Source organism: Bidens hawaiensis, unplaced genomic scaffold (genome assembly GCF_021521415.1).
Source record: "Bidens hawaiensis isolate Kalapana, Puna unplaced genomic scaffold, B.hawaiensis_p1.1 tig00001511_1, whole genome shotgun sequence".
Lineage (NCBI taxonomy): Eukaryota > Viridiplantae > Streptophyta > Magnoliopsida > Asterales > Asteraceae > Bidens > Bidens hawaiensis.
Genome location: NW_027491085.1, coordinates 2682102 through 2706866, shown reverse-complemented (window position 1 = coordinate 2706866; position 24765 = coordinate 2682102). Strand labels below are relative to the sequence as shown.

At 35.1% G+C, this 24765-nt stretch overlaps 3 protein-coding genes and 2 non-coding genes across 6 annotated transcripts; 3 read left to right on the top strand and 2 right to left on the bottom strand.

The window, feature by feature from the left end:
- The first annotated feature begins 9726 nt into the window (after positions 1-9726).
- Positions 9727-10969, top strand: LOC143581048 (mitochondrial arginine transporter BAC2-like). The gene is made up of 2 exons (XM_077063925.1): positions 9727-9960; positions 10104-10969. Exons 1-2 carry the CDS (start codon positions 9727-9729, stop codon positions 10755-10757), a joined length of 888 nt encoding a protein of 295 aa, XP_076920040.1. The 3' UTR covers positions 10758-10969.
- A 3165-nt stretch (positions 10970-14134) lies between these two features.
- LOC143581037 (rop guanine nucleotide exchange factor 12-like) lies at positions 14135-17733 on the top strand. Its single transcript, XM_077063917.1, has 7 exons — positions 14135-14463; positions 14547-14663; positions 14937-15088; positions 15153-15227; positions 15701-15970; positions 16489-16809; positions 17166-17733. The coding sequence occupies exons 1-7, from the start codon at positions 14400-14402 to the stop codon at positions 17577-17579; spliced, it is 1413 nt and encodes a 470-aa protein (XP_076920032.1). The 5' UTR covers positions 14135-14399; the 3' UTR covers positions 17580-17733.
- Positions 17734-17922: 189 nt separating this feature from the next.
- On the bottom strand, positions 17923-17995 carry TRNAA-UGC (transfer RNA alanine (anticodon UGC)). Its single transcript has one exon. It is a non-coding gene; the product is annotated as a tRNA-Ala (tRNA).
- A 2451-nt stretch (positions 17996-20446) lies between these two features.
- Positions 20447-20519, bottom strand: TRNAA-UGC (transfer RNA alanine (anticodon UGC)). The gene has a single exon. It is a non-coding gene; the product is annotated as a tRNA-Ala (tRNA).
- Positions 20520-20617: 98 nt separating this feature from the next.
- Positions 20618-23438, top strand: LOC143581020 (protein CURVATURE THYLAKOID 1C, chloroplastic-like). Of its 2 annotated transcripts, none has more exons than XM_077063903.1 (7): positions 20618-20671; positions 20749-20870; positions 21573-21667; positions 21842-21928; positions 22750-22812; positions 22921-22958; positions 23240-23438. In XM_077063903.1, the coding sequence occupies exons 2-7, from the start codon at positions 20765-20767 to the stop codon at positions 23292-23294; spliced, it is 444 nt and encodes a 147-aa protein (XP_076920018.1). In that variant the 5' UTR covers positions 20618-20671; positions 20749-20764; the 3' UTR covers positions 23295-23438. The 2 variants fall into 2 exon arrangements, with proteins under 2 accessions (XP_076920018.1, XP_076920024.1); XM_077063909.1 differs by having other exon boundaries at positions 20624-20652.
- The last annotated feature ends 1327 nt before the right edge of the window (positions 23439-24765 follow it).

Below are 24765 nucleotides of genomic sequence, written 5' to 3'. Positions count from 1 at the left end.
CCATCTTACCCAGGAGGGGTGAGATCTCATGTTTCTTCAATAACCCATATTGGGAAATACTTAACCATAACCCTCGGACTAACAGTTCCTACTCGGTCCGCCGCGAGCAAACGTGTTCCAGAGCCATCGGCATCGCACCATATGCCAACGCATAAATCAACCGCGGGTAAATGGCACCGACTTTAGTCACCACGGAGTCGTGCGGTTCAAATCCGGTCACCGCGGATAACATACCCTCATCGTCGATTCAAACTCCATCACAGCGGGCCACGTGCATATGACTGCGGATCAACACCGGTTACAGAATCACGACATCTCCGATGACATGGCGAAAGTATAACAGAGTCGAGGAGCAAATGGCAAGTGAAGGTGGTAGTGTTAACCGTTAAGAAAGTGAAAGGAAATTAATTTCCAAATTTCCATAACAGTCCCTCAAGTATGACATGATATTTGTTATGGTCTACAAATAACTCAAAACATGAGTTTTGCATGTACAAGAAAAAGCCGCAGACTGTGAATGACGGATGCGGAACGTGTGGTACAAACAAAGCACGGATGGCTACATATCATTCATTCATGTAAGTGAATTATTTTTCACAAAAACCTAACTTTTTGGTTATATTGATTTTGTATATATAATAAACAAAATAAAAAGTTTAACGCATATTAATGCAAAAACATGCGGCTACACGCCAAATATAAGGACGGGCAAGATCCGCCAAAAACGGACACGCTCCGCCTAAAACGCCAAAGTTAAGATTGACAAGGAGATTACGACATTCGCAACAACGAGACGTACAACATGTATGCGTTAAACAAACTCGATGGCATGCCCGTTTATAACACGGCGTAGCTGCGAAGTGTTATGCGTAAATCGATTTCATAATATATAAAAGAAGGCAAAGAGCCGCAAAATTAATAAAAACGATACTCCATTGTTGGCAATCTAAATTGGCGTTTATTAAATGATACTTATTTTAACGCGCGCCGGAAATACTTCGGTTCCTCCGCGTTGGACACGCTCCGGTCCACCGCGTCGGGCACGTTCCGATCTAAACGGACATGCTCCGGCCCACCGCGTCGAACACGTTCCGATCAAACGGCCAAGCGCCAAACACAAAGGTCAGGAACCAAATAATATCCCAAACGGCCACGCGCCAAACACAAAGGTCGGGAACCAAATAATATCCCAAACGGCCACGCGCCAAACATAAAGGTTGGGGAACCTGATAATAACCCAAGACGGACATGATACGTTCCACGCGCCCCGGACATGTCATGTTCAAGACGGACACGATTCATCCCACGCGCCCCGGACATGCTCCACCAAAATTCACCATAATGATTTTAAAACCTCTTAAAACCCATTATTTTTAACCCTCAAGCACTCCAAATAAGTCCATAGCTCCCCTTTCTTTAAAATGGCAACTACGGACTTGGGGAACTTGTAGAGGTAGGGTACCAAACCCCCGGTACGACCATTTACTTATTACATTTATAATTGTTATGTTATTATTTGGTTACTAACTAAGGCCCAATGGGCCGGGGGGTTGTGGAGATAACCCCTAACCGAGCTTGGCCCAATAAGGTTAGGGTTCATGATGGTTGCCATGAGTCTTCTATATAAAGGACCTTCATATCTCACTTGAAGGGATCCTTTCTTGGACTCTTATGACCACCATCAATATTTTTGTGTCTGTAAAAATAAGTTTACTCTTAGCAGTCACCTCCACTCCCCCCCGGTCTTTCCATGGCAGGTCTCAAGCAACCGGAGAAGAAGATCGAGATGAGGCTTCGTTAGTTCCAAAACCGAAGAGCAACATCCATCTTACCCAGGAGGGGTGAGATCTCATGTTCCTTCAATAACCCATCGTGGGAAATACTTAACCATAACCCTCGGACTAACGTGTTAGACCTTGAGGGGTGGTTCCGTGTTTCTTCACTAATAGTGGGAATTGATCCCAGATTTTCACATCAGCAAGGCAAGGTGTTTGTCACAAGGCTAAGATTCCACTTTGGTTATGGGTTCTATCATCATTTAAATGTGGGTCTGATAGAAACCAGAAATCTAAATTACTGGAACTAAGATAACTAGCCACATTCGAGATAGGCTTGATCTCCGATTAGCCAATTCGAGACGGCAAATCTCCAAATACAAGGTTGATAAACCCTGATTTTAATTGACAATAAACATAGATATCCCTAACCTTAATCTCTACACTATTATAACAAGAAGAAAGCTAAAAACCGTCCCATGGTTTGCTCCTCTATTTTTGGTAACTGAATAATTGAGTTGACCCATTTTTTGGTAACTGTTTAATTGTGTTGACTGCAATTTGTGGGTACGTATCAATACTACCTGCCTGGAGAAACGACTTGTCCTCAAGTCGAAAAGAAGGAATTTGGCATGCCAAGCAATAAGCCATTCAATGGTAGTCGCACTCGCTTCATAGAGTGTGGCATATCATTGTAACTCCAGCTTGAATTTGGTAGCCAAGCGATAAGCCATTCAATTGTATTTTTACGAACTTCATAGACCCATGGATGAGCTGAAACGAGATGTTGTTGAAGGTAGATTTTCCAAATTATATCCTGAAGAACCGTAAGTGTGGTGGGTATCTTCGATGAGGGCCTTGTAATAGGTCCATTAGACCTACCACAAGGAAATGATAAATTGTTTGCAATGGTGTGTAGGCTGATTTCAACCAAATTGTCATTGTGATTCTCTTCCTCTTCCTCTGCTGGACAAGTCTTCACTTCTTCATCTGCAGCCTCTAGCATTCTAAATATTTTCGTTTTACATCGGTGACCCGTAGTTGAAGGTGCAAAAGAATCAGGTAACAGCCTCGAGTGGTTCTGTCCTAACTTGGATTCATATTCTTTAGCAAGTCTCATAGCACTGTAAACCGTTTGAGGTTTATGAATTCGAACCTCAACTTTCAGCTCCTCTTTAAGCCCATTTAAGAATACCCCAAGTAGGCAATTATCGGGCCAATTAGATACCCTGGTAGCTCGTCTGGTGAATTCCAACCTATACTCGTGAACGGTGCCAGTTTGTTTAATGCTACAAAGATGCTCATCAGGGTTCTAGAATTCAACGGAACCGAATTGTTTTTGCAGAACATGAACCAAATCACTCCAAAAAATAATTGCTCGTTCGGGAGACAACCACGAGTACAAATCCAAATCTTCCCCCCTCGAGATTCCCGAGAGCGATATCAACCCGTTCATCACTAGGAATTTGGTAATAACGAAAATACCTTTTAGCCTTCAAAATCCAATCACTTGGATCGCCAGAGGAGAAGGTTGGAAAGTCAATTTTGTTGTATGAATGATGGTTTCGGTTGTGGTTCCAGGAGTTATCGCCGACTATTCCATAACCACCGCCGGATTTGTCCTTAGACGTGCCCTGTGATTTGAGTGCTGCAATATCGTCCTTTAGGGCTTCCATGGACTCAAGTCGAGTTGCTATAACTGCCAACTGAGCAGCGATGGTATCATGGTGAACATCACTGCCTTCCTTCTGGTTATTCCAGGTATGCACTATCGTGTTTCCCGGCAATGGAACCATTGATAGAAACCAGAAATCTAAATTACTGGAACTAAGATAACTAGCCACATTCGAGATAGGCTTGATCTCCGATTAGCCAATTCGAGACGGCAAATCTCCAAATACAAGGTTGATAAACCCTGATTTTAATTGACAATAAACATAGATATCCCCTAACCTTAATCTCTACACTATTATAACAAGAAGAAAGCTAAAAACCGTCCCATGATTTGCTCCTCTATTTTTGGTAACTGAATAATTGAGTTGACCATTTTTTTGGTAACTATTTAATTGTGTTGACTGCAATTTGTGGGTACGTATCAGGGTCACTATTATATTTTATATTTGTGTTCTATATAAAACCTAAAACTCAGTGGGTTTCCGTGAACCCGTAGTTATACACGTTGATCCGCCCCTGCACAACAATGAGATTGGTGGTCTATTGAGAAATCCAAAACCTTTAAACACCTTTGGATTGGGAATGTTTGGAAGATCCTGGGTTCAAGTATCATATACGACAGGAATTGGAAGAAAATTGTCAAAACAAGATTCCTTTTCCCTCGAATCTTGTTCTACGGTGAATTTCCATGTTGTCAACTTACGGCTTTATTGCTTTATGGAAGCTGAATATGAGAAGCGTCTTCTTCTTTAATGCTCGGTTGTGACTTGTAAGAGATATTTGGACCTTTGCAGGATCATGGGCAGGTCATAACTTTTCTCAAGCTGCGAATATTCAACTTACGGCTATTTGTTGATTTGTTTGGAGAACTCGCGACTCGATAGTTTCAATAGAGTTCGTGGCTCCCACATTATCTATACTATATATAAAGCATGAGTTATGGACCTCTTAAATTTTAAGAGGTACCAAACTCATTGTTTTAGTTATTAGGGGCAATTAAGTCTTTACTCACAACCATTTCACAAGTATTACGTAAAGTCGTCTTTCCAAATACACTTATAACTTTGGTCCCTCAACTTAACTTCTTTTTTGTTAATTTAAAAAATAGTTACACGAATACCCCCTAATTCATAACCAACTATCTCACGACTTTTTAACGACCATAGCCTTTTCGCACGTTATTATTTTTTCAAAAAAATTACACTATAAAAACGGACATTTTATTCTCTTTAATTTGAGTATAATATTGCTATAGGTTTTTAGTTTTAAAAAATTAACATGTTACGTGATTAACATTTAGGACTGACAACAGGTCGAGTCAGCGAGCCCGAGTTATTTATAAAACTAGATCTGGTTCGGAATGAGTCGATACAAAAAAAAGGTGAATAAGGTTCGGGACGGTACAAGTTCGAGTAAAATGGGGCCAGGTCAAAATGTTGTCGGGTCAGAATGGTTTTGAGGCCAAAACAAGTTGGTATAAAAAATGATTTATTTGAAATTATTGTATAATTCAGATTTGCTAATTATTGAAATTATTTGAAAAAATGATTTGTTAATTTTAAAAAATAGTTACACACATACCCCTAATTCATAACCAACTACCTCACGACTTTTTAACGACCATAGCCTTTTCACACGTTATTATTTTTTCAAAAAAAATTACATCATAAAAACGGACATTTTATTCTTTTTAATTTGAGTATGATAGTGCTATAGTTTTTTAGTTTTAAAAAATTAACATGTTACGTGATTAACATTTAGTACTGACAACATGTCGAGTCGGCGAGCCCGAGTTATTTATAAAACTAGATCTGGTTCGGAATGAGTCAATACAAAAAAAAAAGGTGAATAAGGTTCGGGACGGTACAAGTTCAAGTAAAATGGGGCCAGGTCAGAATGTTGTCGGGTCGGAATGGTTTTGAGGCCAAAACAAGTTGGTATAAAAAATGATTTATTTGAAATTATTGTATAATTCAGATTTGCTAATTATTGAAATTATTTGAAAAAATGATTTGTTAATTTTAAAAAATAGTTACACATATACCCCCTAATTCATAACCAACTATCTCACGACTTTTTAACGATCATAGCCTTTTCACACGTTATTATTTTTTCAAAAAAAATTACACTATAAAAACGGACATTTTATTCTTTTTAATTTGAGTATGATATTTCTATAGTTTTTTAGTTTTAAAAAATTAACATGTTACGTGATTAACATTTAGGACTGACAACATGTCGAGTCGGCGAGCCCGAGTTATTTATAAAACTAGATCTGGTTCGGAATGAGTCAATACAAAAAAAAAGGTGAATAAGGTTCGGACGGTACAAGTTCGAGTAAAATGGGGCCAGGTCAGAATGTTGTCGGGTCGGAATGGTTTTGAGGCCAAAACAAGTTGGTATAAAAAATGATTTATTTGAAATTATTGTATAATTCAGATTTACTTCTTGATTTTCGTCATTCATTACGCATATGTTGTTGTTTGCATGTACCGGGGCCGATAAACGTGTGTCCGGCACCATGTAACCCACATAGTTCAATCTTGGTAAGCGTCGGTAATCTGAATGAATTACACACCTGGTGTTGGTTAAGCATGTTTTAATTTCGGTAACGTGCTTTCGGGTCCGGTTACGCGTGTTCAATCTTCGGTTACATGTAACCGGCTTTGCACGAGCTACGCGTCAAATTTCAGTCTACGCGCGCACTATCATCAGGTGACTTGTGTACTGACAATGACTTGCATTCAATGTCGAGTTGAGCGTGCACCCCGCCGCATTGCGCGGGCATTTAGCTAGTATATATGAATATGTCCGAGCTCAATTGTTTTCTTGCATTGTCCTTAAATCAAAAGAGGACATTGACTGCCAATTGGTGTCGTTCCCTTTGTTCTTGTTTTTGGTAGTTTTCACCTTAGGCCTTAGCAAGTGGCTCGATGTCCACAAAAGGAACACGAATGTGAGTTTTCCGATCAAGAACTTTATTCCGCCGATCTACAATTAACCAAGTTAAGATTCTGTTAGTCTCGAACATTGGAAACAACATTGTCACTAAATGAGTCTGTTAAATAACAAATAGTTAGGAATTGTGAACCAATTTTCCTTATATTTTCAATCTTTTAAGTAGAAAAGCCCACATATGATATTCGTAACGCACTCAATTATTCGAAACCCGCATATAAATACGGGTCTAGTGGTATCCGAATTCCGCGTTAAAATTAGGTTATCATCTCATCTCATCTCATCTCATCTCATCCCCAAATTATTATTATTATTATTATTATTATTTGCCTACACCAACCTCCAAACCCTAGATTTCAATCATGTCTTCCAAGCAAGGTACTACTCACTCGTTCATCTTCTTCATAATAAGATTCAATCAATCAATCCATTAGTTTATTGATTTGGTATAAACCTTGTGTGATTTGTGCAGGTGGAAAAGCTAAGCCATTGAAGCAACCCAAGGCCGAAAAGAAAGAGTACGACGAGGTATTTGTTCGATCTGTTTTTACTTTTGTTTTAATATTTATGTTTTTCCGATCTTAGATTATTCATATCATAGCTATTAATTTGTTTTTTATTCAGATCGTCGTATAGTTTAGTTTATGTTGTTACTGCTTGATTTTTTCCCCATATGTATGTCATTAATTTATGATTATTATTATGTAGATTTCTTGAAGGACCTTTTATTATTTTGTTACTTGCTCATGTTTTTTTAAGCTAGATGTTAAGTTTTAATATGATATTGGTGTTCAGCTGATTTGATTGCTATTTTGGTAGTTTAGTGATAGTGTAATATTATGTTAAACAAGTGTGTAGATAATATTGAAGACACAAGATATTAACAAAAAATCAGATATATAGCCGGATACTAAATGATACTGAAATCACAGTGGAATTGGCATAAGAACAGTCTGCGGTTTTAGATTTTGCTTTTTGTAATCGATAGGGGCATGGTTAGTTTAGGAATCTAGCATATGTAGTATATGGGATTGTATTGTAATTAGCAGCTTAACATGCATCTGTGATTTGTATAATAAGACAAATAAACTGCATAAGAATTGTAACATTATAACAAAATTTTCTAGCTTTTGTTATGATTTGTCAAATACATTTTTTGTCCTTGCAGATTGATAAGGCTAATATTCAAAAGAAGAAGGATGAGGAGAAGGTAAGACTTTGTTTTTTTAGTTAGTTATACGGGTTATATATAGTGGGTGTTTAGGGTTTTTTAAAATAAGTAGATCAACGGTTTAAGTACAATCATAAATCCGTCGTGTTTGCAGGCTTTGAAGGAACTTAGAGCAAAGGCACAAAAGGGTGCACTTGGAGGTACCGGTCTGAAGAAAAGTGGAAAGAAATGAGGCTGATGACTGAAGCTGCTTGCTTATATGTTGTGATTTGTGAAATGTTGCTTTCAATATGTTTGGTTATTAAACTGAATAGATGATCTATGTTGAATCTTTGGTAATAATCTTGCTGATATTTTGTCTTGATGTTGATTGCTTTATTTGAACTGTTATGCCTTCCACTGATTCCCTGATGTTAGCCATAAATACATACATGTTTGTAGGTTAAATTGCAATTTTGGTTACTGCCTCAAATTTGATTAAGATTTATATATATAGGTTCGAGTTCCCGGGGGCGCTGAAGGTTTAATTGTGTAATTTAATTAAAAAGCGCATTTGTGTATATTCTTCGGTGTTGCTACCAAAAACTACGAATCTGGTTACGATCTTGAAACCCTGTAGACCTCCAATGTTCAATTAAGGCTTTAATTCTTACGGGCTAGTCGTAAGTAAGGTTTACTAGAACTCGGCTTACAAAGGTTGGACCTCTCTAGTTTAGGCGGGTTTAAGTATGAGGATACCTAATCTACCGAGGACAGCCTTTTTGATGGAATAGAGAGGCAAAAGAATCACCACTTTACGATCCACAAACTGCTAAACCACATAGAACTTCATGAACTCATAGCAAAGCTTTACATATAAAAACATAACTCGTAAATGGTATTAACAATATAATAATAATAATAATAATAATAATATGTAATTTGAAATAGAGTATGACTATGGGGGTGAGATACTTCAGTTGTGGGGTTGGAATCGTCGTCTGCAGTAGCCGAAATTGAAGAATTAAGAAGGCTTCTCCAATCTTGCCAACAGATTAACTTGGAAGCGGATGAGGACATATGGTATTGTTTCTTTTGTCACAATAATACTCGGTAGAAGTATGAAATAATGCTTGTCGGATGAAGAAAGGTATGGTAATTATTACTTGTTTAATTGGAATAACTGGATCCCGAAAAACGTTGGAATTTTAGTATGGAGGGCAGAAATTGAGAAAATTTCATCGTTCGTGTCATTAGCTAGAGGGAACGTGAATGTCCCATCGATCTTATATCCGATTTGTGGTGAGATGGAAGAGTCGGCGGGGTACAATTTTGTATCTTATACCCTTCGCCCAAGCAACTTGGCAGGTGATATCACAGTGTTGCAAGTCCCGGACCTTGTATGAGTGTAAGGTTCGTGATACACTGATACTAATCATAATACATTCTAGTTATTTACATCAGTACATGTTTAGAGGCGTGTAATGCTCTGGTGTAAGAGGCGTTATTCTCTTTGGTGATTTACATTAGTACATAATTAGAATGTCCTATGTTCCGGATGTAAATAAATAAACAATTGGATTAATAAATTTCAATAAAAGACTCAAAACATCATCCTATCGGCCCACGTATAAGTTATAACACATCATCTTGACCCAATTCTATTTCCTTTTTTGACTTAACTTTTGTTACAAACTTACAAACCACTTCCTAGTGCATGGGCAACCTATTGTTTCGCACCCCCACCCCGTTTTATTAGGCTCCCAATACATTAACCAAACAAATATTCCTATACAAATTTCAATGAAGTCCCTTTCAATCAACCCACATACATGAAAAATAAAATAAAATTTTGAAAGGGAAAGAACGGTCGGTGGCGAAACGGTTCATTATAGAACCGTTTTTATATCAGTTGCAGTTACAAATTTTAAAAAGAATAACAACTTTTAGACAGGCTTGACTGCAAGGGCATGATGTCACCGGATACCAAATTTTGCCCGTCCAGAGGGTCAAGGGACCATGGGACCCTCTAGTTCCGCTTATATATGGTCAAGGGTCAAGACAAACCGCACAAATATAAGTTTCTAGATTATATTGTTGTTTATTTTCCATTTAGGTTTGAGTTTGATCTTTTTATTATTTATCTGGTATATAAAGAGAATTAACAAGATGGATTGCTGGCGAGAGTTTCTTGCAAACGGTTGGGGCAAAGAATTTGTAGCGGGGGGATTCGGTGGAGTTGCTGGTGTTGTGGCAGGGCACCCCCTTGACACCGTTAGAATTATACAACAAAGTCGTGAAAACAAATCCACATTCGGTATCCTTAAGAATTTTGCAGCTAAAGAAGGACTATTTGCCCTTTATAAAGGCATGGGCGCTCCTCCTGCCTCCGTTACCTTCCGGGTAACATTGGCAATAAAAGGTGTTTGAGATTATTTAAATTACTATAAATAGAATTTTTTATTAAAATCTCAAACACTCAATTCTGAATGATTTAAAAGTTAAAGTGTCATATTTTGCTTAGCTAATGCGATCTTTCAATGCAGAACGCACTGGTTTTTCAATCTAACGCCACATTATCAAGATTTTTCGACCGGCACCGTCCCGCCACCGACCCACCCTCATACGCAAGCGTATTATTAGGCGGGACAGGAGCTGGCGCGATACAAAGCCTCGTGATCACACCAATCGAACTCATCAAAATCCGGTTACAACTCGAAAACCAAACCAACCCCAAAAGCGGGCCATCACGTCTAGTCAAACACATCATACAGACCGAAGGATGGAAAGGCGTGTTCCGAGGGCTAACCGTGACCACCATACGCGACGCACCCTCATACGGCGTCTATTTCTGGACATATGAATATGTTAGAGAGATACTTCATCCGGGTTGCCGGAGAAACAGCCAAGAGAGTTGTATGACAATGGTGGAGGCCGGAGGACTCGCCGGGTTTAATAGTTGGGTGTGTTGTTATCCGGTGGATGTGGTTAAGACAAGGCTTCAAGCTCAGACGGCTGATTCTCCGGTGAAGTATGCCGGAATAGTGGATTGTTTCCGGCAGAGCATTAGAATGGACGGTGCCGGAGTGTTGTTCCGAGGACTTGGGAGTACGGTGTTTAGAGCGTTTATTGTGAATGGGGCGGTGTTCACGGCATATGAAACGACCTTGCGGTGTATGTTTGATAATAATTATAACTGACTTAGTTACTATTCTGTGACATTTTTCCTAATAGCCATATATTTATTTGACCAGAAAACATAATAGAAAGATTGACAATTTTGTTGTATAATATATGTGTTGCATATAGATAACAACATTAGAAGCAATGTAAATTAATTTCATGTAATTGTTTTCACTAAAGTTATATTCCATTTAACGACTTTGGTCAAATTAACAATGAGGTTTAAGTATGTTTTCGTTTAGTTGTTTGCTATCATCCATGGATGAAATATGACAAACAACACACTTGGGATGAGTATTTTCATTTTGAGTATGATTATGTGATATTTTGCTGGATTACCCAAATCATACTTTGTAAACATTTTTTCTTTATTTTTGGGTTTACTAATACATTCCAATTTTTTATTTTTATTTAATTTTATTTTAGAATGAATATATGGATATAAAGATAAATACTTTGAAGTTGTTTAACACTTAAAGTTGTGAAGTCAAACTCTTTTTTTTTTCATTTCAAGTCACTCAGCTTTCGGTTAGCATTAGGTGTTCTAGTAATGTAACTTTTTTTTTTTATTAAAATGAAGTGACAAATTAAACATCTATGAATTCTACTTAATACTTAATAGTTAGTGATAAGTTTTTTTAAGTTTCATTTAAACTAAACAATTATGAAACTTGGTTATGTGTAGTGAATTTCTAATCTTTAATATTATTTACAATTTCAAGGTAGATTAAAAAAAATAATCACTAAATAGTAATTCATATATGCTCCATTTAGATCACTTAATTTAAAAATAATCACAATTGAAAGTTGAATGACTCTAAAATCACTTGATAAACTTGATTACTATAATTTTTCTCTGTTAAAGTTAGGCATTATGCATCTTTTGCATCATGTTCTTCCCGTCAATTTCGCTAGCTAACAAAGGTTCTCATTGCTTCATTCATGTGTTCCAACCCACTTGCTCATATTCTTCTTTGACGTATGGGGTGGCCACCCCGTTTCTATTTTGATGATGTTGTTTAGGGTTCTCGTGTGGCATTGTCTTCCCACTTTAGCCCAAACACTCTCGCCCTACTTGGTCTTCTTCCATCCCATCCAGCCCGACAAACATATTTAAGAGGGTATACTATGTGACGAATAATGAGTAATCTAGTGCCCTACATATATGAAACTGAGTATGTGTATGCTTTTACAATCATACATGAGACTCTGATCATCATTACTTATCTTATCCTCATCATCCGTTAATATCGAAAACTTAGAAGCATTGGATTCCAATTCGTTGAACCCGAATTCAATTTAATTATGCTGAGAAGCTATATGGTCCAGATTTGGGATTTCAATTTGGACTTGGAACGAATTACAATTTTGATGGCGATGGTCATCTCATTTATTATTAAAGGGGACCAAATCTATTTATTTCAAAATTTAAGGGGCTAGATGTGACTTGTGAGTGTAACGTAACAATATGTAAATTGGGCCCGTTGGTAGCCATTAAGTCCAAAACCAATAATTGGATTATGTTGAGTCTCTCTTTCAATACATATTTTATTTTTATTTTAGGTTTTATGTGTTGGTTATGATTTATGAAGGGTGAACTATTAGTAGTACTAATTTAGTCAGTGGCAGATTCAGAAAATTTAGTCAGTGGGTGTAAAAAAAGTTCAAACTAGAACTCGTCAATTCAAACTAAAACAAGTCAACCAAAATAGATTGGGTCAAACCGAAACGGGTTGAGTCAAAAATTTACATTAAACAAATTACGTATAGAAATTTAAACAATAAATTTCATTAATGATAAATACAATTCATATTACAATTGACCTCTACGTGATTTCATCTTTTAAAAACGGCTAATTAAAGCTTCATTCGTAACACTTAAAAGTGCTTCTTTTTCAACACTTCAAATTACACAAACATTCAAAAAATCTTCACCAATTTGATTACGTAAATTTGTCTTCATGATCTTCATGATCTTCATTGCCGAAAAACACCTCTCAATCGTTACATTTGCAATAGGCAAAACTAATGTTAGCTTTAATAATCGATAAATCAAATGAAAAGAGATATGTTTCCTTGTTTCCACCGTAACTCTAGCAATACCTTTCAGATTAGCAAATCTTTCATCTTTTCGCACACTATCAATGTACAAACCAAGTTGAGATGCAAGAACAATTTTGTCCGAATTATCAAAATCATATGGATACAACTCACACAATCTCATTAACTTTGATGCATCAAACTTGGAAAATGAATCATACATATTGAAAGCCAACATGTTTTGAAGTAAATTTGTGTTAATCTCATTAAGGCGATCACCAAATTCTTGATTTTCATATCGAGAACACTGTTGAAACAATCAGAATTATAATAATGTTGATTGGTGATTGTGTACCTTTGTCTTTTAGGTCTATAACCAGTGTCATCGACAACATGTGAAGCCGCCATCACCCTTATCTGTTCACCTCCCACTAATTCCAAATTTTCAGTTAAAGTGGTTGAACAATTAACTAATATGAGCTTAATTGTTATTGTTCATAACAAAATTAAATTTGGGCTTAAAATTTTGGCTTAAAATATTAAAAGTTAAGTTTGGGGCACTAAAAAAATCATGGATGGGTCACTAATTTTTTTTTGAATGGGTCACTTGGGTCTTTAGACCTAATATATTACAAATTTATAAAGGAAACAATGGATTTGAGTGGATGCAAACGCTCCCCCTGGCTAAACATTGGATCTGCCCTTGAATTAGTACCATATGACAATAACATTTTTATTAATAAATCGATACAATATTTTGTAAAACATCGTAACTTATATTCTGCTCGACTTTCAGGTCCTTTAATTCTTTACGTATAGACTATTTTAAATACATAAAGAAGAGAATTAGAGCTACGAATTAAAAGAGGTGTAAATATATATTATACTTCGAACGTTAGTTTTTTTTTATTAATTGATAATCTATACTACTCTTAAATTACGATATTTTTTTCTAAATCAAGTCATGCCTAAGAAGGCTAAGAATAATGGAAAGGGATAAGGATCATTATGGTAAGGGGTGATGCAAAAGGTAATAGTACTTATCTTTAATCATTATATCCAAATTTAGTATTTTTTTTAAAAAACGTATTGCATAAAATTGAGCATATATTTTTTTAACTTAAGTTATAGCATTTTGAATTAGACGAATACACGACAATGCGCGATGAATTGTTTATCAATGTGTTTTAATTTCATTGTCCATGATTTGTTTATCAATGTGTGTTAACTTGATTCCGAACTTATACTTAACTAGGTCTATATCTAATTACTATTAAATAAAATAAAATAATATAATATAATATAAAAACCTAAATTATTTAATTTTTAATCTATTAAACTATCATTACACTTTATTATTATTTGAAATAATATTCTTTTTTTTAAGAATCCAGTTCCCATTCAAAAGTACTTTTCTCTGTCATGTTTTAAATTCTGTTTGTAACATGCACCCCACGTTCCCTCATCCTTGTCCTAACAACCATTTTATATTTTTCATCTTTCCAAAAACACATTCTCTTTTACTCTCTCCATTGTAAACAACACCATCATCAAATCACCTTTCTGATTCGCCATTGTTGCTCAATTTATTTAAATTCTGCTGGAATTCGTCAATCGAAATGGCGGAAGATAAATCAGACACGAATTTGGAATTAGATCCTGAACTAGAGACAATATATGCAGGTGAATTACATATTTACAATTTTTGTTTGAATTCGGTTATGCATTTTTTTTTATGAATTTGATTCGGATATGAAAATTAACAGATATGGAAACAATGAAGGAGAGATTCGCAAAATTGTTGTTGGGTGAAGATATGTCAGGTGGAGGAAAAGGCGTTTCTTCTGCTTTGGCATTGTCGAATGCCATCACGAATCTCGCAGGTACCACGTTAATTTTTTGATTTTCTTTTTGGTTATGTGATTAGTTTTCATATAGAAAATATGATGATTTCGGGATGTCATATTGTAACGTGTGTTAGTTTGTAACGGTTTTGTACTTTTGTTTAAACTACAACCCAAACTGAACATATGTTTGGTTTCTTGGGAAACTGAAATAGTTTAAAAGAAAATGTGATTTGTTTAGATAAAAAACATGAACTATGACATTACTAGTAACATAAACACAGACACAGTTTCATAATTTTTGTTTTACAGCTTCTGCATTTGGAGAAATATCGCAATTGGAACCAATGTCACCCGATAGTAGAGCAAGGTGGCGTAAAGAAATCGACTGGTTGTTATCAGTCTCGGACCACATTGTTGAATTTGTGCCTTCAAAGCAAAATACTAATGGCATAGTAATGGAGGTATACCACATTCTTTTTATGTTTTTTTGAAAATTTAAGCTACTAAATCTTATAAGTTTCATAGATTATGATTACAAGGCAACGAAGCGATGTACGTGGGAATATTCCTGCCCTAAAGAAGCTCGATGGAATGCTCATGGTAAGAAAAAAAAGGTCGTATTAAGTTTCATATTTCTTTTTTTATAAATAAAGTTTGAAATGTTGAATACAGTCTTCTAAATAACATATTATCATATCCGTCTTATAGAACACAATAGCAGACTAGCAGAGCAAAGAATCTACAATAATATTATTATTGTGGTTGTTGTAAATGCTCACGTGTCGCTCGTGTATTGAACTTCTTACATTTAATTGTGTTAAACACTTAAACGTATTGTGACATGTAACTCACCTATTAAACAAGTTCATGTTAGTGTTTAACTGTTTAAGTAATGGCACCTTAGTTGTCATGTACGTGCCCCGTCGAACATGATCCCATTAACACAATATGACATGAACGATCCGAAACCTAAATAAGTATATGTTATTTTGTGACTTGTTTGACATACAATTCACAACTATTGCTTGCCTTAAGAAAAACTAACCAATATATGTTTCTTTGTGTGACTACAGGAATGCTTAGATAATTTTAAGGATCAAAATGAATTTAGCTATGTATCTAAAGACGACGTCGGATCAAAATCAAATAAGAAAAGGGAAGGAGATAAATGGTGGTTACCGACTCCAAAGGTTCCTCCAAACGGTTTATCTGAGCTTACACGAAAATGGTTGCATTTTCAAAAAGGCTCGGCGAACCAAGTACTCAAAGCAGCCATGGCTATGAACGCTCATATTCTTACAGAGATGGAAATCCCAGAAAGTTATATTGATGCCCTACCAAAGGTAAGTGTGTCTAATAAAAATACATGAAAGAGTATCATGTTAATCTCGAAACTTATTTGGGGAAAGCAAGTATGTATGAAAGGGTAATTTTGACATAGTAACCATTTTGTATGGTCAAATATAATAATATATACTTCGGTTTGATTTTTATTCAGAGTATTGTAATTCGTTATCCTCCTTTTCCTGCTAGGATTGGTAACATAACGGAGGTAAAACGACGTATATTAAACTTTGTTTTTTTTAAATGTTCACACGTATAATGTGTGTTTGATACATATATAACCAATTTAAACCACGCAAGCCATGTGTATACAGTTACATAACTGTCTTATGTATCATATACAAGTATTTGCTTGGTTTTCACACATGTTAACTTAAATTGATTTTATCATCTATACTCTTCACTCTCATTTCTTGTAATTTCCCCTCAAAATTACTCTTTTTGCAAATTTTTATACAACAAAAACGATAGAAAGATCATTACCTTGAGTTGATAAAAAATGATGCATTTGTGACAGAATGGACGGGCAAGTTTGGGAGACACGATCTACAAAAATATTACAGTTGATCACTTTGATCCGGATAATTTCCTTGCTGCTATGGACTTGTCTTCAGAGCATAAAATTCTTGATCTAAAGAACCGAATTGAAGCATCTGTTGTGATCTGGAGAAGAAAAATGACAAATAAAGATGGAAAATCGGGATGGGGTTCAGGTGTGAGCATAGAGAAAAGAGAACAATTTGAAGATAGAGCAGAAACGATATTACTTATATTAAAACACCGGTATCCTGGTATTTCTCAATCCGCGTTAGATGTCAGCAAAATCGAAAACAACCGGGTAAGAAACTTTCACACACGTATGTATATACATAAATTCTTCAAGCATTATCAAATGCACCAAAGTGTATTCTAACAGTTACTACTAACTTTGTGGTTATCATTAGAAAACTAGACACCTTCACCAAAAAAAAAATACCATTAACTTCCTTGACATTTTTTGTACTTTTTTTAATTGTTTTTTTTAAATGTTTTGAGGGATTTTAAATAAATTTGTTAACTATTATTTTAAATTTTTATGACAACAAAGTACTAGGATGCGTTTGACCCAACTCGTTTTGACATGTATTAGATTTATGTGTGTTAACATGTTACTTGATCTATTTCACATACCATTGTGTGTTGCTATATTGACAGGATGTAGGACACGCAGTCCTCGAGAGTTATTCAAGAGTATTAGAAAGCTTAGCACACAAGGTAATGTCACGAATCGAAGACGTAATGCATGCCGACAATCTTGCACGAAATCCATCGGGAGATCTAAAAAGAAACTCTCTTAAAGATTCAGCATCAAGAGCATCCGGAAAATTCCCTAGTGCAAAAGAAGATTTAGAAAAACTTAACTACGCAAACGCCCCTCCTACCTCAATGACATTATCCGATTTCATAGGTTGGAGTTTAGAACAAGAAAAGGATTCCAAAGGAGAGCTATCAAATGGGAATGAAACCGCAAAATTAGCAAAGCAATCATCCGCTGCAAATAGCAAAAAGCTGTCATATATAGAAAGGCTCGAGACATTAGGAGGAAGAAGTCCATCGACTAGACAGTAAACATGATGGTTAATGTTAGAAAAAAGAGTAATTGAAGTTATAGAAAGAAGTTTAATGTGTAAATATTCAGACTTAATTACATAGAGTCTGCAATTTTGTCATGTGTATATATCGAAGATGCAAAAGCACTTCAGAAAAGTGCTAATCGTTAATCTTGTACAACATTATATTTTAACTTTCACCATCGTAACAGATATATATTAATATGTAGAATTTGCGATAGCCGACTCTCGCCTAAAACATTTGACCTTCGACCAAACAAAAGAACCAAGATTGAATAAAACCTTAAAACCTCTGATGCTTAAATAAATAAAAAAAAACATTTTGCAAAAATCATTTAAAATGGAGATGCGGGGGATCGAACCCCGTGCCTCTCGCATGCAAAGCGAGCGCTCTACCATTTGAGCTACATCCCCATTTTGTTTACTTTTGTTTAAAACATATATAATCCGTTTCTCTATTTTTCATCCTAAATTGTAGACCATCAACAAATGGCAAACCTTATTAGTTATTAATTTATAATCTTGTACCTTTGAATCATATAATACTTTTTTTTATTCTAGTATATACATATATGGTTTATTTGATCATTGATCTCCATGGCATCAATGCTTTTAAAATGGGACGGGACTAGATGGGCTGACGGAAACCTTGTCGCTGGTTCGGTTATCAATTAACGTACAATAGTGTAATGAATGAACTATTATTGAGTGAACAAGGAAAATCGAATATAATGGTGAAAGAGCTAAATCAATATATCTTGTACCATTTGTTAATAGATCATGTGGAGTTAGATGCATTATATGAAATGATCAAGAATTTGTATGGCTGGCTTTTGGAACTTTTACCTTATGGATATGACAGTATGTCACAACATTAAACTTAACTCCACATGATCTAAAATCAAACTGAATCATATAATTGATTTTTGTTAGATCTAAGGTCATGGGATATACTCTAACCCATTTAAACTCCACATAAGCACAACATCACTTATTTTTCTCTATTTCACTCCATCTTACCCAAAGGAAATGGTTTAATCCTTTTAACTTCATTTCACTCATATTAATTGTTAATTTAAGATATTGTTCTTTACCTTTTAACCCGTTAAAAGCATACTCCAAGGCCAATTTTTAACCAAATTTAATACAAGTGAGGAGCGGTTTAATTCATCTTAAAAGTGTCATGTCATTTTAATCTATGTTGGTGTTAGAGTATACATCATGACCTAAAATGACACTTTATATCATGAAGTGTGTTGGTTAGAAGCATAGACACAAATGGAGCATGTCGGGCTGTTGACTTGTTTATCACACCTGATGATTTTTTTTACCACTTACATATGATTAGCATTAGTGTTCATCTCAATCAACATGGAAATATAACCTTTTATAGGGTCTAAACAAAGGAACAAAGAAATATTGTGAAGTCAAACTAACCAGTAACCATACATGTTTAGACACGTAAAAATAATGTGTAAAAGTTCAATTCATCTTGAGAGGTAAAACTTTGTTTTAGTTGTTCTTTATATCTCTAGTAAACTTTTACTAACATAAATTTTTGTTTAATGTTTGAGCATATTTTGGATAAAACTGAAAGTTTGAGGGCTTAAATGGTACTAAAGAGTTGTACAAAGGCTAGCATGTAGATTCTTCACCACTAGGTAAGGAGATTACATCATTGTTGCTAAACTGTGCCAACTTGTGAGTCTCGTATTTGTACATATTTGAAGTTCTTGGTATAGATTAATAGTGTCATCATAAACATATTTGTAATCGTTGGTTTTGATTAAATAATTTGCTTAGATCGTCATGTTTAAACAAGGAAGCCCCGGTGAACTTCTTGACCTACCCTTTAGATGGGAGATCAACCCTACGACCCGCTGACATTCTTGTTTTTGGATGGGAAGGAGATAAGCACGCGTGCGTTGATTTGACAGGTGTGTCCCCCCTCGTTGGGCTACGGGACCACGAGTTTGTGGCTGGTCATGCGATAAACAAGGCTGAGGCGGGTAAAGTAGCTAAGCATGAGAAAGCTTGCCTTGAGAATCAGCACGGGTAAAGTACCCATTTGCTTTTGACACTTTTGGCGCTCTCGGCCCTGACGCGGTTCAGTTCCTTAAGTGGGTTCAGCAGGTGGTCAGCAGTAACTCCCGCTCATGCTAAGGGGAACGTTGTGTTTAGTAGGGTAGGGTTTGCTATTCAGAAGGAGGTAGCGGCGCAGCTTATTGCCCGTCTATCTGCCGTTAGTCTGTAATTGTCTCACTTATTTATGAAATTAAAACAAGTATTTATTTGAACATATAATTTCACATGTAGTAAAAAAGTTACTCGTTATAACAAGTTAATATTGATGTACAATTGAAATTGGGTTAGGATAAATCTTGATTGTTCTTTACTGTTTTAGACCTAGAGCCTGTATTATTGAACCACAACTAAGTTGACTGCATGAGAGGTTTGGTTGTGATCAACCCTTGACATGAGAATAAAGATGTGCTTTATAAGCGTGTAAATGTAACGAAACGAAATCCTGGGTATTATTGCATTAATGTGTCTGCTTATATTACCTTCATCTTTTCTTTAGCATCAGGCTTTCGAATTATTGAGGATCTCTCAATGCTATTTGGGGTGTTTGCGTATTCGTATTTTGTCTTCTGGGTTACCTTCGGTCGGAGAGGGAGAGGTATGTTATATAGTTGTCACCTACGGTATTGGAGCTTCACATAATTTCATCCTAATGGTGAGAAACTTCCTGACCATCCCTAGATTATCAAATAAGATAAAAGTCACTTTTAAGGGTTTAAAAGTATATGTTACAAGATAATGAACATGTGTGTAATTTTAAACTTTACAAAAAATCATTTAAACTGGAGATGCGGGGGATCGAACCCCGTGCCTCTCGCATGCAAAGCGAGCGCTCTACCATTTGAGCTACATCCCCAATTTGACCATCCATTATAACACTAAATATTTCCAAACGTGACGTCATCGCGCCAGATGATAATTTGTGGTTTTGGATAAACCTCTCGAATTTTTGATTGCCTGCTGCCATTGATTCCAATCAACTTCAACTTGTACTCCCACTCCCAATTCGTACTTCTCGTACTTCCTTCCAGTCTCAATTTTCTCATCAAAATTGCTAAATTTGCTTTTCAATATCAATTCCATAGTTTCAGATATCCATCCATGGCTCATATACTAATCTCCAATCTCCCATTTTCTCCTCTCTTCGCCTGTCAAGACAGTCCCTTTTGTACACCGGTTCACAAACACACTTTTCCCGCCTTTGGAGGTACATTGTATCTCTATTCTATATAATATTATGTTTACTCTTGTTTTAACATGTTAATTATGATGTTGTAGTTCGATTACCGATCTGGGTCGGTTAAAATTTGGGATTTTTCACTCGCTTTTAGTTGAATTCTTAATATTAGTTGATTACATGCTAATGGGTTTTGATTGTTGTTATAATCTTTTTTGTGTATTAGGGATTTAAGTTTAGTTTTCGATGAAGTTAGCTTCAAATTATTGATGGTATTATTCGGGTATGGCATTAGTTTTAGAAATTTTACGGGTGGGATGGCCGGATGGGTATGGTATATTGACGTTACCGTTATGATTACTCGAAACATGCATACTCGTTTAGCTGAACCATACCCGCAAACATTTCTTTTTTTATTTTCATTTTCCTTATAGAATAATTTACTAACTATAACTAATTTTTGGCTTTTATATTTTTAATTGCATTGGGTAATTGGGTAATAGAGTTGTATAAAAATTAAATTGAAATAATAATAAATGTTAACAAACGAACAGGTATACCCGAGAGCCTCATTGACCATACAGTTACGTGTTACATTTTATATAAGAGTTAACACGGGCCATCGCTAAACTTATGCTTTATTGAATTGTATGATGACATAATTGTAACTTTTTTGATGATTTCATGCTTTTAAATGTTTAGTTATTTTCGTATAACATCATCCGAGTGCAGGAAAACAAGGTCGTGTTGGTTTTATTGCAAAGGCTAGAAGTGGGAGCTCTGAGTCTTCTACTTCTTTAAACACTGTTTCATCTGACCAAAGTATTGTAAGTCCTAAATGAGAATGTTAGATGTGTATTGCATTAATAGAACGAGGAACATAACCAATCGCTCTTTTTTTTTTTTGAAAAAATTAAGTTTATATTTATAAATGAGATCATGAATATTTATCTCTCTTTATTTTATTCTTAAATTCTTGTGTATATGTTTTGTTTGAATAGTGGGATAAACCTGAAGATCTGGTTGCTCTTTTGGGAGTTGGATTTGCAGGGGTCGTTGCCTTTTGGGCCTCAATTAGTGTGACCAATGTAAACGCTTACTCATCTAATCTTGTTTAGATCTTAATGTAGTGTTGAGATTCAAATCAACAATCTCTCACTTATGTGTGAGGCGCCTTCACTTACAAAGTTATATACTATGCTACTAATAATAATAACACATTACTACTACTACTACTAATACTACTAATAATAATGGGAAATTAATACTAATAATATTAGTAACATTATTATCAATTTAATAGTAATAGTAGTAAATAGGATAAATATCCAATCATTATCTCTTAGGGGTGTGCATAGGTCGGTTTTGGGCTCATATTGAACCAAAAACCGAATATCCCATTTTTGGGTTTTTGAAAAGCGTTCGTTTTTTTTTTTGGTTTTGTCATTTGGGTTTGAACTTTTAGGGCCTAAAAAAATATTCAAAAAAATTTGGGCATAAAACTTTGGGCCTAATTTATGAACAATTGATTATTACACATTTAGGCCTAAATTTTTTTGGGCTACATCATTTATTTAATTTTTTTACATTACTTAGAATTAAAAAAGTAAAAATTATAATCCATAAGTTCCATAAAAAAAATATTGTTTTTCCGGTTTTTACGGGTTCGGTTACTCCGTTAGGTTATAAAAGTCGGTTGGGTTTGTTTTCTCGGTTTTCAGTACATGCAAAACTGAAACCAAATCCAAACGGAAGTTCAAGTTTTGAATAAAACACAAACCATAGGTTGAGGGTTGGGTTTGGTTATTTCAGTTTCATAAAAACAACAAACTGTCGGTTTTTCAACCCGTCGTACACTCATATCAACTAATGTTGATGAATATTCTAACTCTATTTCTCATGCAAGTAGGCTATCGACAAGCTTCCTGTTCTCCCAGGCGTACTTGAGCTCATTGGCATTTTGTTCTCAACAGTAAGTAATGCTATTTTGCATGGTCATATCATATGCAGCAATCAGCATTGACACTTTATTAATTTGTGTCATTTTAAAAATACTAAAAACTTATTTTTTGAATTCCAGTGGTTCGTATATCGCTACCTCTTATTCAAGCCCGACAGGTAAACCGTTCTACCTTCAGTTAGAATACTAAATAGTTTATGTCAATTCCACCTAGTGTCAGATATATTGTTTTTCATTTTAGTTAATATTTTGAGACCAGCTCTTTCACATATAATGTAATATATTTTTTATGTTTTATAAATATTAATATTAATTTAATGCATCTTTAAAGTATTTTTGTTCTTCATAGATTAACTTTTATTTTGAAATTTGTGATATCTTGTTTTAACTTGTAACATCTTTTAGTTATAGTTTAAAGATACCTGTTATTGCTTTACAGGAAAGAGTTGGCTGAAATAATCAAGAAATCGTTAGCTGATATTATCAGCCAATGAGAAAGAGTTGATATGTAAATTTTTGGTTGTGTTGTGGCGATCGACCTTAAATACGAGAAACTTGTATATGTAACAAGTTTAACTCTAGGTCATGATCTGTTGTTTTTGTGATGAAAATAAATGATTTGTGTTTATTGTGAATAAGTTTGAAGCTCTTGTGTCTTTTTCTTTTGGTTATTTAATTTTATCCGATCGACCTCCATCGTTGACTCTGATTCTTCATCGAAATCTCTTTTTGTTACGGGAAGAACAATAGAATATGCACTGTGTTAATCTAAATGGAATATGCACTGTGTTAATCTAAATAGTAGAAGGTTGAGGTTCTTATAGTTTCAGTTGTATTAATGTACTTAGAGAGAGGAACCGATAAGTAAAAATTGGCTTGTTTGCTCACTTCTTTTAACCAGAACAATGATATTAGACTAGGAGTGTTAGTCATGTTGCTTGATAGGTTTGCTGCGTTAAACTACAACAGAGACATGAATCATGTGTTTTATTTGTGTAAAAGACATCGATCCTAATCCGCACACTAAATATTGTGTAACAGGATTACAACCCATTTAGTACATCTATCTAAACCTGTCAAACAAGTTAATCGGTTGACGTTTTATTATCAAGTTGTAAACATGTTAATCAGGTTGACGGGTTCCAAAGATAGGTTAAATGGGTTAATTAGTTGACTTGTTTGATTAAACGTGTCAAACTCATCAACCCAAACATCGCCCGTGTATTTTATGCATGTTAGATATGACAACCCAAAATCTAACTATTACGTGCTATACAGAATTTTACACCATGGTGGTCTTCTGTTTTCCATAAGAGCATTCACATTGTAATCCTCATTCTCACCTATAAACCACACACGTAAGCTTGGTCATATCATATATGTTTCTATTTAATTAGATAACATTTCGTTATTTTTTTTCAAACTTTCAATGAAGTAGAATATAGATATACATAGAATCACTATTCACACCCTCTACTATAACAAATAAAAGTCAATGAAACGTAATACCCCCCCCCCCCCCCCCAAGACACTAGTCTGTCAAGACATATACGAGTCGTGTGTGCTATATGATTCCCGTGTGGGTTTTCCATACACGACAATGATGTCTAGGTGCCAAAGCTTCTTTACGAGCATTATAGAACCAATAGTATACGTCTATACACATAGACTAGTACGGTAGTAGTATAAGTCTATACGACTTGTATTTTATTTAATTCTCAAATATAATACTTTTTGTACCAAAACTAAACAACCGAACAAACACGAGTCGTAAATAATAAAACTCTTATATTTCACCAGCATCCAAACAGGTTAAAAACAAAAAAATATCATATTAATAACAACAAAGAGAAAAACATAATGACACACCACCAAAAGATTTTCAACTCTTTTTCATGATTTGGTTGCCAAAGCAAGTTAAAAGCTTATTCACTTACAAGTTTATAGAAAAAGTAATTATAAAAA

Bases quoted from the DNA above. Each gene is read 5' to 3' on its own strand.
- LOC143581048 (XM_077063925.1), top strand. From the start codon at position 9,727: ATGGATTGCTGGCGAGAGTTTCTTGCAAACGGTTGGGGCAAAGAATTT. The intron at 9,961-10,103 runs GTAACATTGGCA...CTTTCAATGCAG, and splicing joins CTGCCTCCGTTACCTTCCGG to AACGCACTGGTTTTTCAATC.
- LOC143581020 (XM_077063903.1), top strand. From the start codon at position 20,765: ATGGCTCATATACTAATCTCCAATCTCCCATTTTCTCCTCTCTTCGCC. The intron at 20,871-21,572 runs GTACATTGTATC...ATCCGAGTGCAG, and splicing joins CACTTTTCCCGCCTTTGGAG to GAAAACAAGGTCGTGTTGGT. The intron at 22,813-22,920 runs GTAAGTAATGCT...TTTGAATTCCAG, and splicing joins TTGGCATTTTGTTCTCAACA to TGGTTCGTATATCGCTACCT.
- LOC143581037 (XM_077063917.1), top strand. From the start codon at position 14,400: ATGGCGGAAGATAAATCAGACACGAATTTGGAATTAGATCCTGAACTA. The intron at 14,664-14,936 runs GTACCACGTTAA...TTTGTTTTACAG, and splicing joins TGCCATCACGAATCTCGCAG to CTTCTGCATTTGGAGAAATA. The intron at 15,089-15,152 runs GTATACCACATT...TAAGTTTCATAG, and splicing joins CTAATGGCATAGTAATGGAG to ATTATGATTACAAGGCAACG.